Below are 21,138 nucleotides of genomic sequence, written 5' to 3' on the forward strand. Positions count from 1 at the left end.
TTCCCTCTATTATTATTATTTACAAGCGAATATACATATATCAAGTCTTGGTTTCTTCAGCATTGTAATATTCTCAAAACGTTCCCTTGTAATAGAAATAACTTAGAATATAGTGGATCGGTATCAAACTGAACTTGTGGAAAGACCAGTATTCGTGATAGTAAGATTTAAGCTTCTTAGAATTTCTTTATGGTACATATAAGATATGAAGTTGTTCCCCAACTAAACTTGCCAACTTAAACTGATCTCTCTCCAAAGTTGGCAGCTAATTTCTTCATTCATACTTAAACTGATACGCCTCAAAACATATGACATTGTTGCTTTGATTTTATTTGATTTATTAGTAGATGATGTCTGCAATAATATTTTCGATATTTAAAGATAAAGATTTTTTAAAGAAATTTGAAATCTTAGCAATATCTGCATATTTTCCACCTTTTTCGCGCATTATTGCAGTATTTGATCCACTTTTCGTCTCCTGTTACCATTCGCTTCGGAAATTGTTCGATTTCATTTCGTTTCAGCAAAGAATCGCAGCTGTTAATTCGGTTCATTAAATTTTCCACAGACAATTCATGTGGCACCCAAACATCGAGCTTCTTTTTGTAGCCAGCCTTATTCAAAGGTTCAACACCATTTGATGATGAATGTTAAGTTTCTTAGCGATGTCATGGTTGCTTATGTGACGATCTTGGTCAGTCTTTTCCATAATTGTATCGACTTTTCCAACGATAGGTTGACTAGAGTGAGGTGCGTCTTTCACATCGAAATTTACAGAACGGAAGCGAACGACATCTAGAGCTCTGCCTCTACAATAATATTATGATCATTCTAATAGGGCTAAATCATAGTCCAAGCTTACTTCCAACAAAGCTCTGCCGCAAACTGGATTGCTCTACTAAGTCCTATGGAAATTATGTTTACTTTAAGAAACTCGTTTTAGCACTGAACAGTTTCTGAGCATTTTTTGTCAATATTTCGACACTCGACTCACAGGCATGTTCATGTATGGTATATGCCATTTCACAATAGAGGAAAGAGAAAGATGGGCGATTTGACAGAAGCCCCAAAGTTTAATAAAAAATCATAGGAAAATTATGAAGACCGTGAATTAAGGATGATGTAGACATTAATGGGAATAATTCCACTGATTTTTTTCTACTTCGTGTTTTCCTGGCTAAAATTTCGACACTTGACACGACCACGAATGTTCTTTGAGAGAAATTTACAAAAATTGTTGAGGTCAACGAAATTTGGGGCTCTTAGTACTTTGTGCAGCAGCTTTCATATTTCAGCAGTAATCGTAAAAGTAATCAAAATTATTTAGTGCAAATTGATAATGTGACATTTAATAACTTCCATTACGCTTGCGCATATTCAAAGTAAATATTTCACTGAGCTTAGTAAATCACATGCAGTTTGAACCTTAATTTCATTTTCCATTACAATCACATTACTTTGCATTAAAACATGTAATTAGCATGAGAAAAGCTATAAAGAGGAGCAGTTTAGAATTTACTAGAAATTTTGCATTAAGGACAATAGTAATTGGTTAGTATTTAATTATGTGGTTGCTGCTGTACTGCATGACCAATACAACACTGTTAAATGTAGGAAGATGGCGACGAAGCTTTGAAGCTTAAGTGTATGGAAAAATACAATATACACATGCATATCTATGTCTGTATGTGTGGGTAATATGAGTATTCCGAATTTAAGCGTAACTCAATAGGCGATAATTACTTTACATTTATGAGCAATTGACAGCATTGCCACCATGAAATGTTCGTGGCACAACAAATAAATGCATTTATCCAACTAGAAGCGTTAACTGTAATAAAAAGGTTTAACTATTTTACTTTTTCAAGGGGAAATAGTAGATCGAATATGTATGTATGTATATAAATTTTGAAAACAAAGTTTTTAAAGAAATAAAAATAATAAAAAATATGAAACAAAAGATTTTAAAATAACTTAAAAAATATAATAAAAATAATATTTTAGACATACAAAACAAAATAATTAAAAAAAAATGTTGAAACGAGTTAAAAAATAATTTAAATATTATAAAAAATTAAAATTATAAAAAAAAATATTTTTAAAAATACAAAAATATTTTACATACACAAATTATTTTTTTTTTAATTAGTTAATAAAAAAAATTATAAAATAAAAAAATTGCTAACGAAATATGAGAACCTTAAAAATATTTTCAAATTAAAAATATTATATAATAATGAAATATAATTAATAATGAAAATAATAAGAAATTAAAAGCAAACAAAAAAAATACATGTATTATACATACATATATGTATGTATATAAAAAATTTAAGAAATTAAACAATAATTTAAATAAAATTATATATACAATTTAAAAATAAAAGTAATAAAAATATTTGAAGATATACAAAATATTCAAAAATGTCTACATAAAAGTAATATATAAAAAAATTAAAAAATGTTATTAATAATATTTAAAAAAAAAATAAATAAAACTTAAAAAAAATATTTTAAGATATAAGACATAAAGAAAAAACATATTATATGTAAAAATGTAATCTGTGTACTATTAAAAATAATAAATATAAAACCAAAAAATTAAAAAACAATTTAAAAATAATTTAAAAAAATATATAAAAAATGTGTTAGACATACAAAAACATTTTTAATGTAAAATGTTAATTAATTAGAAAATATAATTAATAAAAATTTTCAGAAAAAGTTAAAAAGTAAAAAAAAAAATATTTTTTAAAATAAAACAACATTAAAAAATATTTTAAATTAAAATATGTTTACTAAAAAAATATAAAAAAACATAAAAATTTAAAAATAACCAATTTTAAAAAGTTGAAAAGAAATATTAAAAAGTATATTTATAAAAATTTTAAATATGTAACAAAATGTTAAAAATAATTAAGAAAAAAAAAGAATTGAAAAGCAAAAGTAATATTTTTAAAAATAAAAAACTTTAAAAAACATTTTAAATTAAAAAATTTAACACAATTAGAAAGAAAACTATAAAGGGATAATAAAAAATAACAAACAATTAAAAAAATATATAAAAATAAGAAAAAGTAAATGTAAAAACTTATATAACATAATTATAAAAATTATTTATTTAAAAAAAAATTATAAAAAACTAAAAAAAATTTTAAATGTGAAAACTTATATAATTATATAAATTATTTAAGTTTTTACATTTAAAATTTTTTGTTTGCTATTTTTTTATTATCCTTTTAATGTTTTTTTAATAATCATAATTAAAAAAAAAAAAACCAAAATTAAAAAAATATTTTAGAGAAACAAAAGCATTAAAAAATATTTTATATGCAAATATTTATATAAATGTCTTTATCCATACTTAGAAAACATAATAAATAATAAAAATTTAACAATAAAAATTTTTAAAAAGTTTAAAGAAATTATAAAATAGTCTATATAAAATTAAAAGATGTTAAAAATAATAATTTAAATGAAAATAATTAGAAAAATTAAAAATAAAAATATAAGAATTTAAAGGAAAAAATTACAATGACATTTAAAATAAATAAAAAAATATTTAAAACTAATTAAAAAATGATAATTGTAATTAATAATTAAAAAAAAAAAAAAACAAATAGAAAAAATTAAGAATAAAAATATAAAAAGTTAAAGAAAAAAAATTGAAATAATATAAAAAAAATATAAAAATTTTGAAAAAAATAATTACAAAAAACATTTTTATTATAAAAATTTTACATTATATGGAAATATAATTTAAAATATTTTTGAAAAATTATTTTTAAAAAATTAAAAAAAAAAATTAAGAAAAAAATTGTTGAATGAATCTAAAAAAATAATAAGAAAATAAAATGATGCTTAAAATTAAAGAGTTTTTAAAAATTAAATACAATTTATAGTAATTAGAAAATCAAACGGTTTCTATTTATCGCCATTGAAAATCTGAAAATCAGCGCTTTGAAAGTTCGCCGTTTAATGCCCGATTCTACGTAATTTAATTGCATGAACAATTGCATTTAATTTAATGAACGGATAACATGACGATTATAGTGTAAATACCACAGGCAACACATGTCAGCAAAAAATTATTTAAAAAAAACAAAAACAACAACTATAGTCACGGCTAATGTTGCTTGCGGTGGCATCAAATACCGAGCTTACAATGCAATGTTTGTGCATGTGTGTATGTTGCAAGCGTAAACTGTCAACAGCTGAGTTGCCATTAAAAAAAAATAAGTAAAAGAAATCTGTCTAAAACCGAAACCGCTTTAACGGTGCAGCGCAAGGCTTTTCCGCGAAGAAGATTTTACAAGAAAAAACAAATCGAGAAAGGTTCCAATTTGAAGTTGGCCACTTTGACATGTGCCGCCCCATGTGGCACGCGATGTCTTAAACGGTCTTTGCTTTTGTTGTCAACTTGTTAACTGTTGGCCAATGCGCAGCGGAAACTAACTATTAGCGGCCGACACATTTGGCGGCATTTACTTAAAGTTATATATGATTTGTTGTTGTTCAACGCTTTTGCTGTTGTAGCTGTGTAACATTTTGGCCACATCATTGCCGTTAAATCAACAAAAATGAAATTGTAGCAAATCAATTTTCATTAGTAGATAATGTACACCAACAACAAAAGAAAAACCGCATAAAACTGGCGAATGGCTTGGCGCGCATGCGCAGTGTGCACACGCTTACGGGCGCCGGCAGCAAAGTAGTCGCAAGAAATGCGCTTTAATTGGAGGGAAAATGCAACGGCTTACAAGCCAACTAAGCAGCGCTAATGCGCGCACACATACACATATGTATGTATGTATCTATAAACATATGTATATATGAATGTACATACATATATCTACTTGTGAAGGTTTGAATGTGTTCTGTTGCTAGCACAAGCATCTAGATGTCTATACCCTGCATAGTATTTATAGCACTAAGATTGCCACGTAGTGTGTACTACCTAAAAAGTGACGTTGGGGACCTTATAACAGACGATCGGCGTAGTTTTACCCATGCCCCTCTGGCCTTCATTATATACGCGAGCTAAACCCTCAGTTTTCGAGTTATCCAGCTGAGCTTTCGCACACGCGTTTTTCTCTATAAGAAGCTTTTCATATAATGAAATTGCTGATATCGAACTACTATAGCATATAGCTGTCATACAAATTGAACGATCGGTATCAAATGCTTGTATGGAAATTTTTTTTATTTGACTAGCTAGCTTCACAAAATTTGGCATGGCTTACTATCTAAGGTCACAATGTAATTTTCCCAGAAATTGTGCAGATCGGATTACTATAGCATATAGCTGTCATACAAACATACCCATGAAACTCAAGTCCTTGTATGGAAAACGTTTTTATTTGACGAGATATCTTCGCAAAATTTAACATGGGTTATTTTCCAAAGCAATTCTATAATCTCCGAACAAATCGTTTTTATGGAATCACCATAGAGTATAGCTGCCATACAAACTGACCGTTCCAAAACGAACTCTTGTATAGAAAACATTTTCATGTTCAAAGCTATCTTCACAAAATTTGGTGTGAATTATTTTCTAAGTGAATGCTATGATATCCAAAGCAATCGTTCTGATCGGATCACTATAGGATATAGCTGCCATACAAACTGATCGATCAAACTCAAGTCCTTGTATGGAAAACTTCTTTATTTCACAAGGTATTGCCTTGAAATTCGGCACAGCTTATTATTTCAGACAATAGTTTAATCTCTGAAGAAAATATTCAAATCGGATAACTATAACATATAACTGCCATACAAACAGATTCATGAAAATCAAGTTCTTGTATGAAAAACTTTTTTATTTGACGAGTGAGCTTCGCGAAATTCAGTAGGGCTTGTTATTTTGGACAAGAATACAATCACTGAAGAAAACGTTCGGATCGGCTCACTATAACATATAGCTGCCATACAAACTGAGCGCTGAAAATCATGAAAAAAAATATTTTTACACCTTTTTATGCTAAAACAAACGCAACTGTGTAGGGTATTTATTAGTTATCAACTTTTTTTGTTGTATTAATCACACTTAGAAGCCGTTCACTTGGCTTGCGCTCGCTGCAACAACACGCACACACGTATATATGCTTTTTAACACATACTTACATATGCAACTTTCCACTTTGAATATTTATATTACAAGCGCTGCCTTTTCTACTCAAATAAGTGCTTTCAGCTACACATATGCAACGACACACACATATGTATATGCAGAAAAATAAGTGAAAACAAATATACATACATATGCGCATACTTTCCACTGCTTGGCTTGCAACAACCAACCAAATTTCAATAAATTGTTTGCCTAACCACTACTTGTGCCCATATCTATAGCCAGATACATATTTAACACTATTTACATGTCTCCATATGTATGTATGTATATGTGTTTGCCTGTGTGTGCCTTGTTGTCACTCAGTTTTTCCTATCACTGTGTGTGTTTGTGCATAACTAAAAGGCATTACGAAATTGCATTTGCTTTGGAGAATAAATCAAAAATGTTTAGAAGCCAAAATGCACACCATCATTATTATTTATGACTCGAAATGCTAGAGACACACACATAAACACATGTGCATGTTTAGCGTTTAATGCATAGAAGCAATGTAGTAGCCACATAGTATCAGTGTGTAAGCACAAGCGCTGCACTTCAATCGGATTTTTACTGTATTTACTAATAGAATTCGTTACAAGCAATACACACACACATAGAAATACACATGTATGTATACAAATCTTAACACATATAGCATTATTTATAATACACATACGCTTACATCTCTAGCTGCAGCGTATTCCTAAGCTTCGCCGCGCTTATTTGTGTGAAAATGATGAACTCACGCGCCACGCCATTGTTGCCACCGCTGCCATAACTCAATGTCAAATTAGTGATATTTAAATTGTGATTAACTGTATTTCGAAAGGGTTGAGCGAAAGTTTCTGCGGCTACTCTCGCATTGATTTGCCTCGAGTTGACGAAGTAAAGGTGCTGGCAAGGGAACTATAGAAGAACTATAGAATGTAGAAGTGGCTGCAGAAGCAGCAGTTAAGAGTATATTTATAAATATTTATAGCAGATCCTGGTACTTAAATGCATGTACACATACATATATGTATGCATATATATCGGGTGATTTTTTAAGAGCTTGATAACTTTTTTTAAAAAAAAAACGCATAAAATTTGCAAAATCTCATCGGTTCTTTATTTGAAACGTTAGATTGGTTCATGACATTTACTTTTTGAAGATAATTTCATTTAAATGTTGACCGCGGCTGCGTCTTAGGTGGTCCATTCGGAAAGTCCAATTTTGGGCAACTTTTTCGAGCATTTCGGCCGGAATAGCCCGAATTTCTTCGGAAATGTTGTCTTCCAAAGCTGGAATAGTTGCTGGCTTATTTCTGTAGACTTTAGACTTGACGTAGCCCCACAAAAAATAGTCTAAAGGCGTTAAATCGCATGATCTTGGTGGCCAACTTACCCATGCATCCCGAAAAATGCACTGTTTGGTGTGGTTTGTACGCTGGTGGAATCATTGGACCGTATTTTTTCAAAGATGCTGTTGGACGCAACGTTACGGTGAATGGCGATCGCTATCGTTCGATGCTAACAAACTTTTTGTTGCCAAAAATGGAAGAACTGAACTTGGTTGACATGTGGTTTCAACAAGATGGCGCTACATGCCACACAGCTCGCGATTCTATGGCCATTTTGAGGGAAAACTTCGGAGAACAATTCATCTCAAGAAATGGACCCGTAAGTTGGCCACCAAGATCATGCGATTTAACGCCTTTAGACTATTTTTTGTGGGGCTACGTCAAGTCTAAAGTCTACAGAAATAAGCCAGCAACTATTCCAGCTTTGGAAGACAACATTTCCGAAGAAATTCGGGCTATTCCGGCCGAAATGCTCGAAAAAGTTGCCCAAAATTGGACTTTCCGAATGGACCACCTAAGACGCAGCCGCGGTCAACATTTAAATGAAATTATCTTCAAAAAGTAAATGTCATGAACCAATCTAACGTTTCAAATAAAGAACCGATGAGATTTTGCAAATTTTATGCGTTTTTTTTTAAAAAAAAGTTATCAAGCTCTTAAAAAATCACCCGATACATGGTTAAAAATATACAAAAAAATTTATTTAAATAGACCAGTCCGGGTCAAATTTGATCTTAAGTGTCAAGCGCTTGAGCATAAGAAAATTAATACATAATCAATTCTTCAATTTGCCTGACAAGCGTTTAGTCAATATGATAGATTAGACATGTATTTAGAAGATTGTTAAACCACATCTCAAACTTAAATACACACGAGAACAGTTTGATAAGTTTATTCATAGACACTTTTCCTTAAAAATGTGTTCTACTCCTCGAAACACTTTTCATAAGCACTTTTTCAGCTTCTTTAGCGAATTTTGTTTTATCTCTTCGATCGAATGAATGCCGGTTCCATTCCGATGACTCTTGACTTGTTTATCTGTCAAACTCAAAAACTCATGCCTCATCGCGCGATTAATGATGCCCAAAGAGACTTGTTTACTGTGCTCTTTTTGGAAAAAAAAATCAGCAATATCGTGATGAGTTGTGCAAGAACGTGTCTCATACCCAAAATATTCACCAAATCAACGCGAGATATGTCGAGCTCCCTTGCCTTATTTCTAACACTTTCCTGGCGATTTTCAAGCACCATATCCTGCACTTCACTGTACTTTAGTGTTGAAATATTGAAACATTTCCTGTCAAAATCACCAGTTTTTGTCCAAAATCTGTTTCGAAACTGTTAAGCTTTTTTTCAGCTCTTTCAGCACCTGCTAATGAAGCTGGAGTACGGAATTTTGTGGTCTGAAACATTTGCCTTAAATTCTTTCGGCATACTTTGCGGACTTTTTCAACCATTTGCGACATGACTGATTTTTCTGTGGATTGAAACTTTTATCGTGCTTGAACTCTACTTCTTACACTATTAACTACCGATACTTAAAAGGCTCTAAGACTTCGTGTCAGAGAAAAAAAGATATTGTTGATTTGTTCCTACGCTCCAGGCGAAAATACTATATATATTTATCGTATAGTCTATGATCTCTAGAGCTTTATAATATACTCAATTGATATATTTCTGCGTATGAAAACACTTTCGTAATCATATCGAAACTCTTATAGGAGCCTTTTATCCAAAAGTGGCATTCTTATATACATATTTACGCCACTCACAACCTTCCTCTCATGAATCACTCGTAGCATACTCTACCAATATACACACATATATCAAAACCGAGCAGTCATTTCCTGTTTAGTTAACGACTATGTAATCATAAGCGTCTCTATCGCCCTAAAGGAGCAGATTCTTTGAACGAAAATTTATTTTTCTCAACTTTAACTTGTCATATACTACTATTTTCTGGTGCCGAAACGTTCAGAATATTGGCCTTCGGTGATAATTGTTTGTCGCGATCCACTGTTTTTAATTGTTACAAATCATTCAGAAAGAGTCGAGAACGCGCTGACAAAAAATCATATCTAGGACGGCCATCAAGATCAACTGATGATCGATACGTCAATAAAATAAGGAATCGGTGCTTGAGGATCGCCGATAACAGTCAGAGATCTTACTGGCATCGTTGAAACTTTTAGTTTAATCCTTACATTTGAAACTCAGACAATTTTCTCTTAAGTTTTCAGTTGTCTTTGATATCTGTATAGTTTAGGTAGGGTTCAGTTTTGGTAACTAGTGATGCCCGTTGGAGTGCCGTTACGTAGTTTTTGAAAAGTAGCTTCCAGCGCTTGATGTGTATTTCAACAAGTTCCACGGTTTCAATATCGACTACTCTTCCTGTGTTTTATGCCGTTGTCTCGTTAGTTTGGGACAATCGTACACGAAATGCTCTTTGTTTCCCTTGACATTTTCTGCAGTCATGATCGATAGAACTTGGTTTAGACTTGGCTAAGGCTCTCTAATCAATTCGACAGCTGTCACTTTTAACAACGATTGGATCTGTATGCATATTTTAGCCTGCCATTCCGTGCTGGATTCTTAATTGAGATTATATGTAGAAACCTTACTAATATATATAGGAGATATTTACATATCGTCACCTAAAATGCAAAATAATGTCACATCACATATCATAAGTTAGAAAAAAGGATATAATAGAAATAACTCATATTGAAACACAATTTGAGTTTTGGTTATAAAATGGTTATATATTAGATATATCTGACAGCAGCAGCTGAAAATTTTATGCTACATAAATGTAATATGATGTAATGAAACGATATAATCGAAACCACTCATATTGAAACCAAAGTTTGAATTTTGGTTATCAAATGGTTATATATTAAATATATCTGGCAGTGGCAGCTGAAAGTTTTGAGCTACATATAAGTAGTATGATTTAGTGAATTTTAAGCAATAAAAAACTCAATTTCGATTTTACTGAAGATGCATTGTTTTGCATTTTAAGGGACGATACATTCTCAACGTTGGATTAAAGATTCTCAAAAATGTTTCCTTTACATATTTTGTGTATTTGAATGAATTACGTGAACCAACACAAATTTTTTAAATAAAAATTGTATTGAAAATAGTAAATAAATGTGATAAGTATCTACGAAAAACAACATTTTTATGTTTTTTCATACATACATACATACTAATAGTGCTTGGTATATTGCTGGACTTCAAGCGGGTATCTTCTCCCGTTTGTTCTGTACTGTGTGTATCGGATAATTGGTGAGGCCTACAACTATATTCTGAATAGGTATTGGATTTTGTGAAGAGCTCATAAATATATGTTGTATGTGTTTAGAAATTCGGTGTTGTCTAACAAGAGGCGAACGATTGCTCAAAACAATCTCACACTAACTTATTAATTTTTAATATTTTACCAAACAAAAATCTAACAATATTCATTCCTCACTCTTGTTAAGCTTAAGGATTTCCCAAGCAGCCAGGGCTCAATACAACCGCCTCAATTTCACACGAACCCAAAAGGCGCTCATTGTCGGTCGGCCTGACGCGCTGCAGTAGCTAATCAGAATAGATTGCAACACAACAACAACAACAATAATAACAAATAATAATGAAATATATAACAAAATGAATAAAAAAGCTCTGGAAGAAATCGCCGAACGCGCGGGGCCAACCGCGAGGCGATAAATAACAGCAAAACGGAGTATTAAAATTAAATCAAAATATTGGCGGCTCAAGATCAAAAGACAGGCAAAACGTTAAGCAACTGTGGCGAATGGCATGGAAAAGATTTTCTCAATTTTCCTATCGCCAGGCAACGCGGCGATCGCTGATCGGCGATTAGCGTGTGCAATCAGCAGCGCTGGGGAGCGCGGCGGCAATGCATAAGAATGGTGAACAAACTCAACTTTTTTACGCAAACTAGATTTGCCGGCAAATGCAAATGCGCAGGCTTTTTAACACAACCAAACAAAAAAACAACAACAGCAAAGTAGTTGCACGAAAGTATAGCAAAAGTAGCGCTGAGACACCAGCAAGTCTGGCAGTGAAGGCGCAAGCGGTTGCACGCGCAAACATACAGAAATTACAAGCAAGGGGCGTGGCCTATAAGCCGGATCGCTGTAGAAATTTCCGTCGAAAAGCAGCCATTGTGGTGCGAGCAGCGCGCCAATAGCCGATCGCGCGCGCTCTTTTCCCCACACACGAGCGCCAGCTAAGAGCAATAAATGCTTTCACTGCCGAGAGCGGCAATTGGCTGTTGTATATTTGTTTTTGCAACCCATACACACACATACACACATACAGCAAGCATATACACCACTCCACTGTCTGCACAATGCGCCGTTACTTTACGCAGTGGGTGGGTGCAACGATCGGCCGGCAAGCAAGTGAGCAACAACAAGCATGCGAACTGAGCGCGCAGTGCGACGAATGCATTTCAGGGTTGATTTCACATCCATATAATTGCTTGTGGTTAACTGGTAGTTGTTGCACAACATAAACTATTGCTCACTCACTCGCTCAAACTACCATCAGAGAGCGTTTGAGTGCGAGCGAGTGTTGACTTACCTGTTTGGCGTACAACAGCAACAAGCGCTGCTTTAGTGGCCGCTCATTGCTTCACACGTAGCTCTTGTTGCTTTCTCATTGTAAATTGTGTGTTTGCTGTCTTCTGGCCGCGCACAACTGCGTCTGAGAATCTCAAGAAAGCGTGCTGGTGCTCGGACTGACCGTTTCAAAATCAGTTTCAAGCTGGCAATCGTACGAGTCACACACTTGATGTAGTGAATTTTCAGCAAGTAACACACACGAGTCAACTGCGACGCTCTCAGTAGCTTAGGAAAAACATAGTTATATATATATAGACTGCAGATCAAAGTACAATTTATATGTTCGTAGGAAAAGTGTCGTCTGTTGCTCTAATTCGCTTTGGAAATTTCTGTGCAAATATTTGATATAAACGCTTATTGGGTGGCGCACGTGACGTGTTCGATTTGGCGAAATAAAACGAACTCTGCGCTCGTTTAAGTTGTGAGTTGTTGTAAATAACAGTCGAAAAAACGTTTTTGTACTAAAATCCGCTAACAAATTGTGTTGTGTACAACAAAAACAAAAGAAAAAACTTAGTGATAAAAAAATAATAAATTTTTGGAGATTTTATGCGCAACTTTGCTTGAAGCGAGTGATTTTTGTTAAGTAAATTTAACACAAACAAAAACATTTGGAGAAATATAAGAAAATGACAGTCTCAACATTGAATATGACACCGTACTTTGCTGGATATCCCTTTCAAGGTAATTATGCGTGTTTTTATTATTATTTTTTAAAAAATTAATTTTATTGGTTGTGAGCGAAGCCGGTTGTGGTAGCAATTTTGAAAGAAAAAATTAAATAAATAAGACAAAAATTTAAAGAAAAATAAAAAATTTATAAAAAAATATACTATTTAAAAAATTTATATTAATATAAAATAAAAACAGATTTTTTTACTTAAAATATTTAAAAAAAAACTAAATAAAATAAAAAAATTAAATATTCCTAAAAAATTAAGAAAAAACTAAATTTGATACAAAAAAAATTTCAATATTTCTAAAAACTTATGAAAAAACTAAATTTAATACGAAAAAATTTTAATACTCTTAAAAAATATTGACTTAAAATTTTTATTTTTTCTACTATTAATTTAAAAATATAACGTTATGAGTTTTTTTTCAATTTAACTTAAGTAATAATAAGGAAGACGTTAATTTTAACAAATAATAATAAAAAAAAATAAATAAATTTTTGTTCGTAATATGCAAGAAATTTCTTTTTATAAAAATTAATTTAAATAAAAAAAATGTTTTATTAAAAAATAAATATTTAAAACAAAATATCTTGAATAAAAATGTGCTCTTCCGATCTATTTTCTAATAAATACTATCATGTTTTAATATAAATTAAAAAAAAAATATTTTAAATAAATAAACTTAAAATAAAATTTTTTTTTCAATATTTAAAACAAAATTTCATGTATATAAAATCGCATATTTTCTAATATCTATTTTCGTTTAATTAAAAAAAATACAATTTGCCATGTTTTTGGTTTTATTAATTTTTTTTCAGTTTCATAAAAATATTTATTTAGAATATCAAATAATTTAATAAATAATAATTAAGGAAAAAATAAAGAAAAAATATTTTGAAACGTAAAGTAAAGAATTCTCTTTCATTTTTAATTGTTTAAAATAGAAAAGATAATAACTTTTCAATACTCACAACCAATTTTCTTGCATATAAATTTAATATTTTCTGATATTCATTTTCCATAAAAATAATATAAAAAAATAATATATGAGAAATTACAAAAAAAAAACAAAATTTTTGGATGTAAAGTTAACGAAAAAAATATTTTTAAACTTAAAATTAAAAAAAAATTAAATGAAAAAAAAAATATTTTTTCAATTTTAAAATAAAAATTCTTGAAAAAGACTACATATTTTCTAATATTTTTTTTTTTATTAAAACTAATATTTTTTTCTAAGTAATTGATTAAATATTATATAATATATATTCAAAATAAAAAATCATTTAATGTTATAAAAAATAATAAATTAAAATGGGTCATTAAGAAAAAATTAAAAAAAGAATATTTTAATAAAAATTTAAATTAAAATATTTTATTAAAATTACAAATAGTTAATAATTAATAAATTAAAAAAATTATTAAAAAAAAAACTGAAAATCAAAATAAACAACAAAAATAAACAACAACAAATAAATTTGAAAAAAAAAAAAATTTAAATAAATCTTAAAACAAAAATATTTTCAACTCAAAAATGCATATGAAAGAAAATTTTCTTCAAAAAAGTTTACTAAAATTCTTTTGAAAATTTCTAATTCTTTAAAAAATGCTTGAAACCTAAAATCTATATGCTCTCAAATCTAATAAAAATATTTCCTATACATAAAAAAAAATAATTTATGCATACAACTCAACTAAAACACAAAAAAATTATATTGAATTATTTGTCAAAAAAGTCAAAATTAATTTCACGATATTCAAATATTTTCGAAAATCTTCAAATAATTCTAAAATTTGCTGAATACACACACAATTTTTTCTATTACACTTCAAAAACCTGCTTCATAGCCAGCAATGGCACTTACCAACAAGTCAAACTTAATACTTTTTCGTGCTAAGGCTGCTTTGCAAAAGAGTTACGCACACACACACATGCATACACAGACGATACTCAGCGCCAAATGGTCTGGTGTGAACATCCATTTCCAATTATAAACAATTTTTAACTAATTTTCATTATTATTTCACAACTCATGCCATACAAGTGAATGTACGCAACAAAAAAAGGGTAATAATAATAACAGCAACAACAACAAGCGCAACAAAGAGTAATCGTAGAAGAAAATTTTAGACAAGTCACTGCTGCGACCATTCAAGAAAGTCGCTTTTCAATAGCAAAGGCGAGCAGCTTAAAACACCGATTTTCATTAAACAACAAAAAGCAGAGAAAAATAATAAATAGAAAAAAATTAAAAAAAAAGAGAAAAAAGAATCGAAAAAATCGAAAAAACTCAAACAGCGCAAATGCGCTCCAATTCAGTCAGATAACAAAACAACTACAACAGAAAGCAACACATACAAACTCATACGTTCTTGCCGGCGACAAGTTACCGACAAGCGCGCTACACTACGCCACACTACTACACACACGCAATTTACCTGCCAACTAGCAGTCAGTTCGTCATTACGCCGCTTTGCCGCTGTCCAGCAACACCACTCAATACGGTGGGTGCGCGTGGCTTGCCGAGCGCAGCGAAGCAACTAAAATTCCAATAATCATGATCAGCTTTGTGGCTTATTGATTGCGATCGCAACAACAACAACAGCAGCAAAGTCGAAAAAACGAACCACAAAGAGAGAAAATCAAAAATCAAATGAGTGTAAGAAGACACAGCGGCTACAGAACAATTTAGCCGCGCACAGCTGTGCCATGCTGCCGTTCCGCGTCTGCGCCGGCCTGTCATAGCAACAACCTCCGCCACTGGCACCTACCGTGTGCTGGCAGCTTTCTTCACCAACTTAAGCTGTTGCTGGCAAGTTGTGCCACACGATTTGCTCTTTGCTTTGCGTACAACGCAGACGTTTTGGCGCGTCGGCAAAGTCTTTGATCTAGCGATCGCGCGCTCTTGCGTCGCCTATGCCGCCGACACTTGCAATGATCCCCAGCAACGCTGCAACGCTTTTGCTGGTGTTGTTGCTGCTGCTGTTGTTGTGTATAGCAACAGCCCAGCACGTTCATCAGCAAGAGCAGTGGCGTTGGCTGCGCCTTCAGCTACATTACCGCGCGCGTGTGTGCATGTATTGCCCGCGCTTGCCCATATTTTTCCGCATTGCTTTTACTTTGATTTTTTTCGTAAATTTTTTTCATTATTTTTACTTTTATTTACCAATATTTGTGCCGTTTTTGCGCTTGCGCTGTCCGTTTTTCATATTTTTTATGATTTTTACTTTTATTTCGCGTGGTTGCGCGTCGCTTGCGCGCTCTTCTGGATTTTTATTAGTGCGCACAGCTGGAGCTGAAAGTGTGTGGAGTGTGAAAGAACAAAACGCACCGGCGCAGCGCTTTAATTTTTCGGGCGGCGCGCGGCGCGCGACTTATTAGTTTGCTTTGTAAGCTTATTGTAGCGCAGTCATAGCGACCGCTGCAGACCTGCCAGGCCGCGCTTGAGTTATTAGTCCCACCTTGCAGGCAGCCTTCAAGTCTGCGCTTTAACGTCACTTGGAAGCAGCGCGCTTTGTTTGAGTGATCCTCTGACATGAGCGCTGCATCTGCGGCTGCTTTATTTTACATTTTTTTTGTGGCATGATTTTCTTATATTTTCGCATTCGTTATTAGCGCTCAACCGCGCAGCTGGTCAAACGCTCACAACTTGTGCCTGTCGGTTTAACAAAACTACATTTGCATTTCGTTCACGTTTGATTTCACTCTGCCGCATTAACTTCCATACAATTTAAATTTGTTGCTCATTTCGATTTGTTTTTCGCATACGCTTGGCGCGTTGCATAAACAACTACACCGGCGCGCGCTGTAACCACAGCAATTGGCTTTTTGTTTGCGGCTTACATTGCCGCATTTGTTTTTGTATTGTAATTGTTGTTGTCTGTGCGCCTGGCAAATTATTCAAATATTATTATTTTACAATGCGAAATTTGCATTCATTTTAGCATTTAAATTCGATCGTGCGAACTGATCGCATCATAGACTCAAGCGTGCGCATACACACGTGAAAACGCAAACACGCATGCGCTGGCACTCAAGTGCGCTTAAAGTAATCCTATGCCGTCACAATAGCATAAATGAGTATTAAGATTTCGTGCAAAAGCACACGCGCTCACACGGATGAGCTGCTACAATAATAATAAAAATAAAGAAAAATATTAGAAATATGCAGAACAAAACCAGACAGATTGTCTAGGAAAATTTCGCATTGTCTTGCAAATAATTGCATTATACCGTTATGCTCCACTTCACAACTAATTGAGTTGCCACAATTGCCTCATAAGTCTAAGAGCATTGCTGAGCGCGTCGCTTGTTTGAGCAGAAATTTCAGTAAGCGCGCTCACTAAGTCCAATTCTCTTAGCGGCGTGTTCAAAGGTACAAAGGTAATAGCCTCTGTCTAAACATATGGTAAATAGAGCACACACACAAAGCAAATGAACGCGCTTAAGTTGGCTGCATTGTGTGCTTGAACTACGGAAGGCATGACAGGCTACCACACATGCGCTTGCGCAAGCCCTGAGCACATTGTATAACTCAATATTAGATGACCAAAATGAACGTATAGTTAGATGAATTGCTTAAACGCGCTGGCAACAGTGCTGCGCCCATAATGAAAAAAAAAAATTCACCTCAAACTCACCACACGCTAACGATTTCTTTAGACAACAAAAGCAATAATAAAACCGATAAAAAAATGTAAACAAATAATATTTAAACATATCTCTACAGCCCGTAACGCTTACTAAAACACACCACTCTAACAATTATACCCACCAAACTCATCACAAAACTAATTTAAACATTTTCTCTACCATTACTTGCAGGACAAGGACGCGTCAACCAACTTGGCGGGGTCTTCATCAATGGTCGCCCGCTACCCAATCACATACGTCGTCAAATTGTCGAAATGGCCGCTGCCGGCGTACGGCCGTGCGTCATCTCACGCCAATTGCGCGTCTCACATGGCTGCGTCTCGAAAATACTGAACCGCTACCAGGAAACCGGCTCCATACGTCCAGGCGTTATTGGCGGTAGCAAGCCGCGCGTCGCCACACCGGATATTGAGTCGAAAATTGAGGAGATGCGTAATGCCAATCCCGACATTTTCAGCTGGGAAATACGCGCTAAGCTCATTGAGTGCGGTCTATGCGATAAGAATACCGCGCCTTCCGTAAGCTCAATCAGTCGCTTGCTACGTGGCGGCCATAGTGGCGCACACTCTGAGTCCGGTAGCTCAGCGCATTCCATAGATGGCATACTCGGCGCTGGCGGTTTATCGAATGGCTCTGGCGATGAGAGTGACGATGATGCCGAGCCGGGCGTACAGTTGAAGCGCAAGCAGCGTCGTTCGCGCACAACCTTCTCGAACGATCAGATCGACGCATTGGAGCGCATATTTGCGCGCACGCAATATCCAGATGTTTATACGCGTGAAGAGTTGGCTCAGAGCACCGGCTTGACAGAGGCGCGCGTACAGGTGTGGTTCTCGAATAGACGTGCGCGTTTGCGCAAACAATTGAACACCACACAGCAAGTATCAAGCTTTGCCGCTAGCACCGCGAGTGGACTCAGCTCGGCCGGGTTTGCTAGCGCCGCCGCCGTTGCTTCACCATATCATCCACATCATCATGCGCATCACCATCACCATGCCGCCGCCGCTGCTGCTGCACACACCATGTCCGCTTCGGCCGCTGCGCTGTCGCACAATCACACGCATCAAATGGGCTTATACAGTCAAGCTTGGAATACATTTGGCAGTAGCGCTGCCACACAAGCCGCAGCCGTTGCTGCCGCCACCAATGTCTTTGAACCGCATCAGAATTTTGCTCACTCAAGCGGTTCGGTGGCGTCCATGTCGCCAACAAGTAGCGCCGCCAGTTCGGCTTCACTGAGTCCAGCGCATCAGGCAGGCGCTACCGTCAGCAGCAACAACAACAACGATGTCGGCAACAACAATTACAGCCACAGCTCGAGTTATGGCATGCCATCGTCCACCGCAACCAGCTCAGCTACATCGGCGGCTGTCAATAGCAGCTCGGCAGCAGCCACCGCCGCAACCAACTCGGCGGCTTATGCCACATCCTCCACAGCTTATGGCTTGGGCGCCAGCAGCAATTTCACCGCTGCCACTTCAGCTGAGCAGCTGCGCTCGCAATTCGCTTCGGCTGCTGCTTCGGGCTCCCATCATCCGGCTATGTCGTCATGGGACTCGTACAACTTCCCCGGCTCGTTCTTCTCGTCGGGCGCAAATCACATGGGTGGCTATACGCAGGGTATGAGCGAGCACAAAACGGCAGCCAGCGCAGCAGCCTATCCGTATTTCGGTTTCTAAGTCGAAAATAAATGGAAATCCTGCAACAAAGAAGTTCTAGCAATTATATTGTAAGACTGTAGCATCTCTAAATCAGTTAAGAACTTATATAATTATTATAGTGTAGAAACTACGGGACCACTCATCCAGTTGAATTGTTAAATTATACCTGTGCCTCGACAATCTGAATATATATATGAAGTATGGGCATTTTGTAGAGCTCAAGACTGAGTACTTTTGTTGTATTTTTTATAATTATTTTGGTATTAGTTATTTCTTAAGATATTTACTATTTAAGTTAATTAGATTTTAAGTAATTAATGGTTGTTTAGTTATGAAAATTTCGTCAAACCAATAAAATCAATTTTGAAAAATAAAATTCATGTATTAGTTCTCTTTTTACTTGTCAAATCTCAGGGGTAAACAATCTCACTTTTTGCTTTTCTAACTTTGGAAATCAAATGTCCCCAGAATATATTTTGAAGTACACATATTTCCTCTGTATATTCTAACCAAAATTTTTCCTATTTAAATCTTTCTCTGAGACTCTGGACTGCGGATCATAGAATCACATATTTTATATTCTGAATTGAAGCAAAATTTCAAAGCTAGATGCTTTCATAATAACGACTCTCTTCCGCATCATTAGTGGAAGCTTTTGAAGCTCGAAACTGTCATAATAACAACTCTCTTCCACATACATAGTAAGAAACTTTTAAAGCTCAAAACTTTCATAATAAAAACTTGCTTAGTAACTGAGTATAACAAATTTTCCACGCTTTTTTGAACAAAATTTTTCTGCATATTACTTAGGTAAAGTAGGTAAAGTAAGCTTTTGAAGCACGCAACTTTCATAATAAAATTTGTTTTCGCATGGTCACTAGGTAAATCAAGCTTTGGATACTCGAGGCTTTCATATTAAAAACTTCTTCTCAAATAATTTGAGTAGAGTTTTTGAAGCTTTCATAAAAATTTATTCTGGCATAAATTTGAGGTAAAGCAAACTATACAAATCGAAGATTTCTCCATAACCACTTATCTCACATAGCTAGTAGCTAAAGCCAGCTTTAAACGCTCTAAGATTTCATAATAAAATCATAGTCACTGAGTATAGCAAGCTTTCAATGCTCGAAACTTTCACAATAACCACTTTTTCCCGCATGGTTACTTCGAAGAAACTTTCGAAGCTTTCTAAATAAAGCAAACTTTCACACATCATAGCTTTCCGAAAAAAGAATTTTACTCACATAGTCACTAGGTAAAGCAACCTTTCGTGGGGCAAAGCTTTCAGAGCAAAACAAAATCTCACTCTCCCACAGGCCTTGAAAAGTCTCGGAAAGCGGTTCTAGCAGCTTCTATTCCATAGCTTTCAATTGGTGCTACCTCAGAGAGTTGATCCGGTCAGTGAGCGCCACAATTAAGTGTCCCCCACAGGCCTTGAAGGTTCACAATCACTTTCTTCACCCATAGCTGTGAGGAGTCAACTTTACATTTGATTTTGACCCCCTTCAGCCAGCCCGCAGCATCGTATGTTGGCATGTACAGGTTTCCAAACACTTTTGTGGGAAGCGGATCTAGCAGCATCTATTCCACGACTCCAGCTTTGATCGGGGGTGTTGATCCGGTCAATTAGCGACACCATTCAGTGCTTCTTGGCCATGGAAGTTGCTCTCACCTTGAGAATTTCTCACGATTGAGCTTGCCATTGAGTCCTACAGCTTCATCCTTTCGCTTCGGTCATACTATTAGCCAGCCCAGCTCAATCAGTCAAAAGCGATAATTTCAATTCTATCAATATTATACAAACCTATAAGAATTTTAGTCGCAATGACCATTTTGGGGCTTCATGGAGGCATTCCTTCATACCTTTGGTCTGAGTCTGTCTGATAAACCTCAGATTTCTGAGGAAAAAGATATTTAAGGGAAATCTGTGAGGGATTGTTGAGAAACAAAAATGTATATTTTTTATGAGCCATATACTATATATCTAACTCAGTCTATATATGCATATGTTTATACACATATCTTTCATTTATCTTCCTTTATATACATTTCTCACA

At 34.3% G+C, this 21,138-nt stretch overlaps 1 protein-coding gene across 1 annotated transcript; it reads left to right on the forward strand.

Moving 5' to 3' along the window:
• Nucleotides 1–12,721: 12,721 nt before the first annotated feature.
• On the forward strand, nucleotides 12,722–19,099 carry LOC120771891 (protein gooseberry). The gene is made up of 2 exons (XM_040100160.1): nucleotides 12,722–12,776; nucleotides 17,592–19,099. The coding sequence occupies exons 1-2, from the start codon at nucleotides 12,722–12,724 to the stop codon at nucleotides 19,097–19,099; spliced, it is 1,563 nt and encodes a 520-aa protein (XP_039956094.1).
• Nucleotides 19,100–21,138: the final 2,039 nt, after the last annotated feature.

Source organism: Bactrocera tryoni, chromosome 3 (genome assembly GCF_016617805.1).
Source record: "Bactrocera tryoni isolate S06 chromosome 3, CSIRO_BtryS06_freeze2, whole genome shotgun sequence".
Taxonomy (NCBI): Eukaryota; Metazoa; Arthropoda; class Insecta; order Diptera; family Tephritidae; genus Bactrocera; species Bactrocera tryoni.

What these genes read in the sequence shown, in the direction of transcription:
- LOC120771891 (XM_040100160.1), top strand. Translation starts at nt 12,722, where the DNA reads ATGACAGTCTCAACATTGAATATGACACCGTACTTTGCTGGATATCCC. An exon ending in TGCTGGATATCCCTTTCAAG is followed by an intron (nt 12,777 to 17,591) that starts GTAATTATGCGT and finishes CATTACTTGCAG; the next exon opens with GACAAGGACGCGTCAACCAA.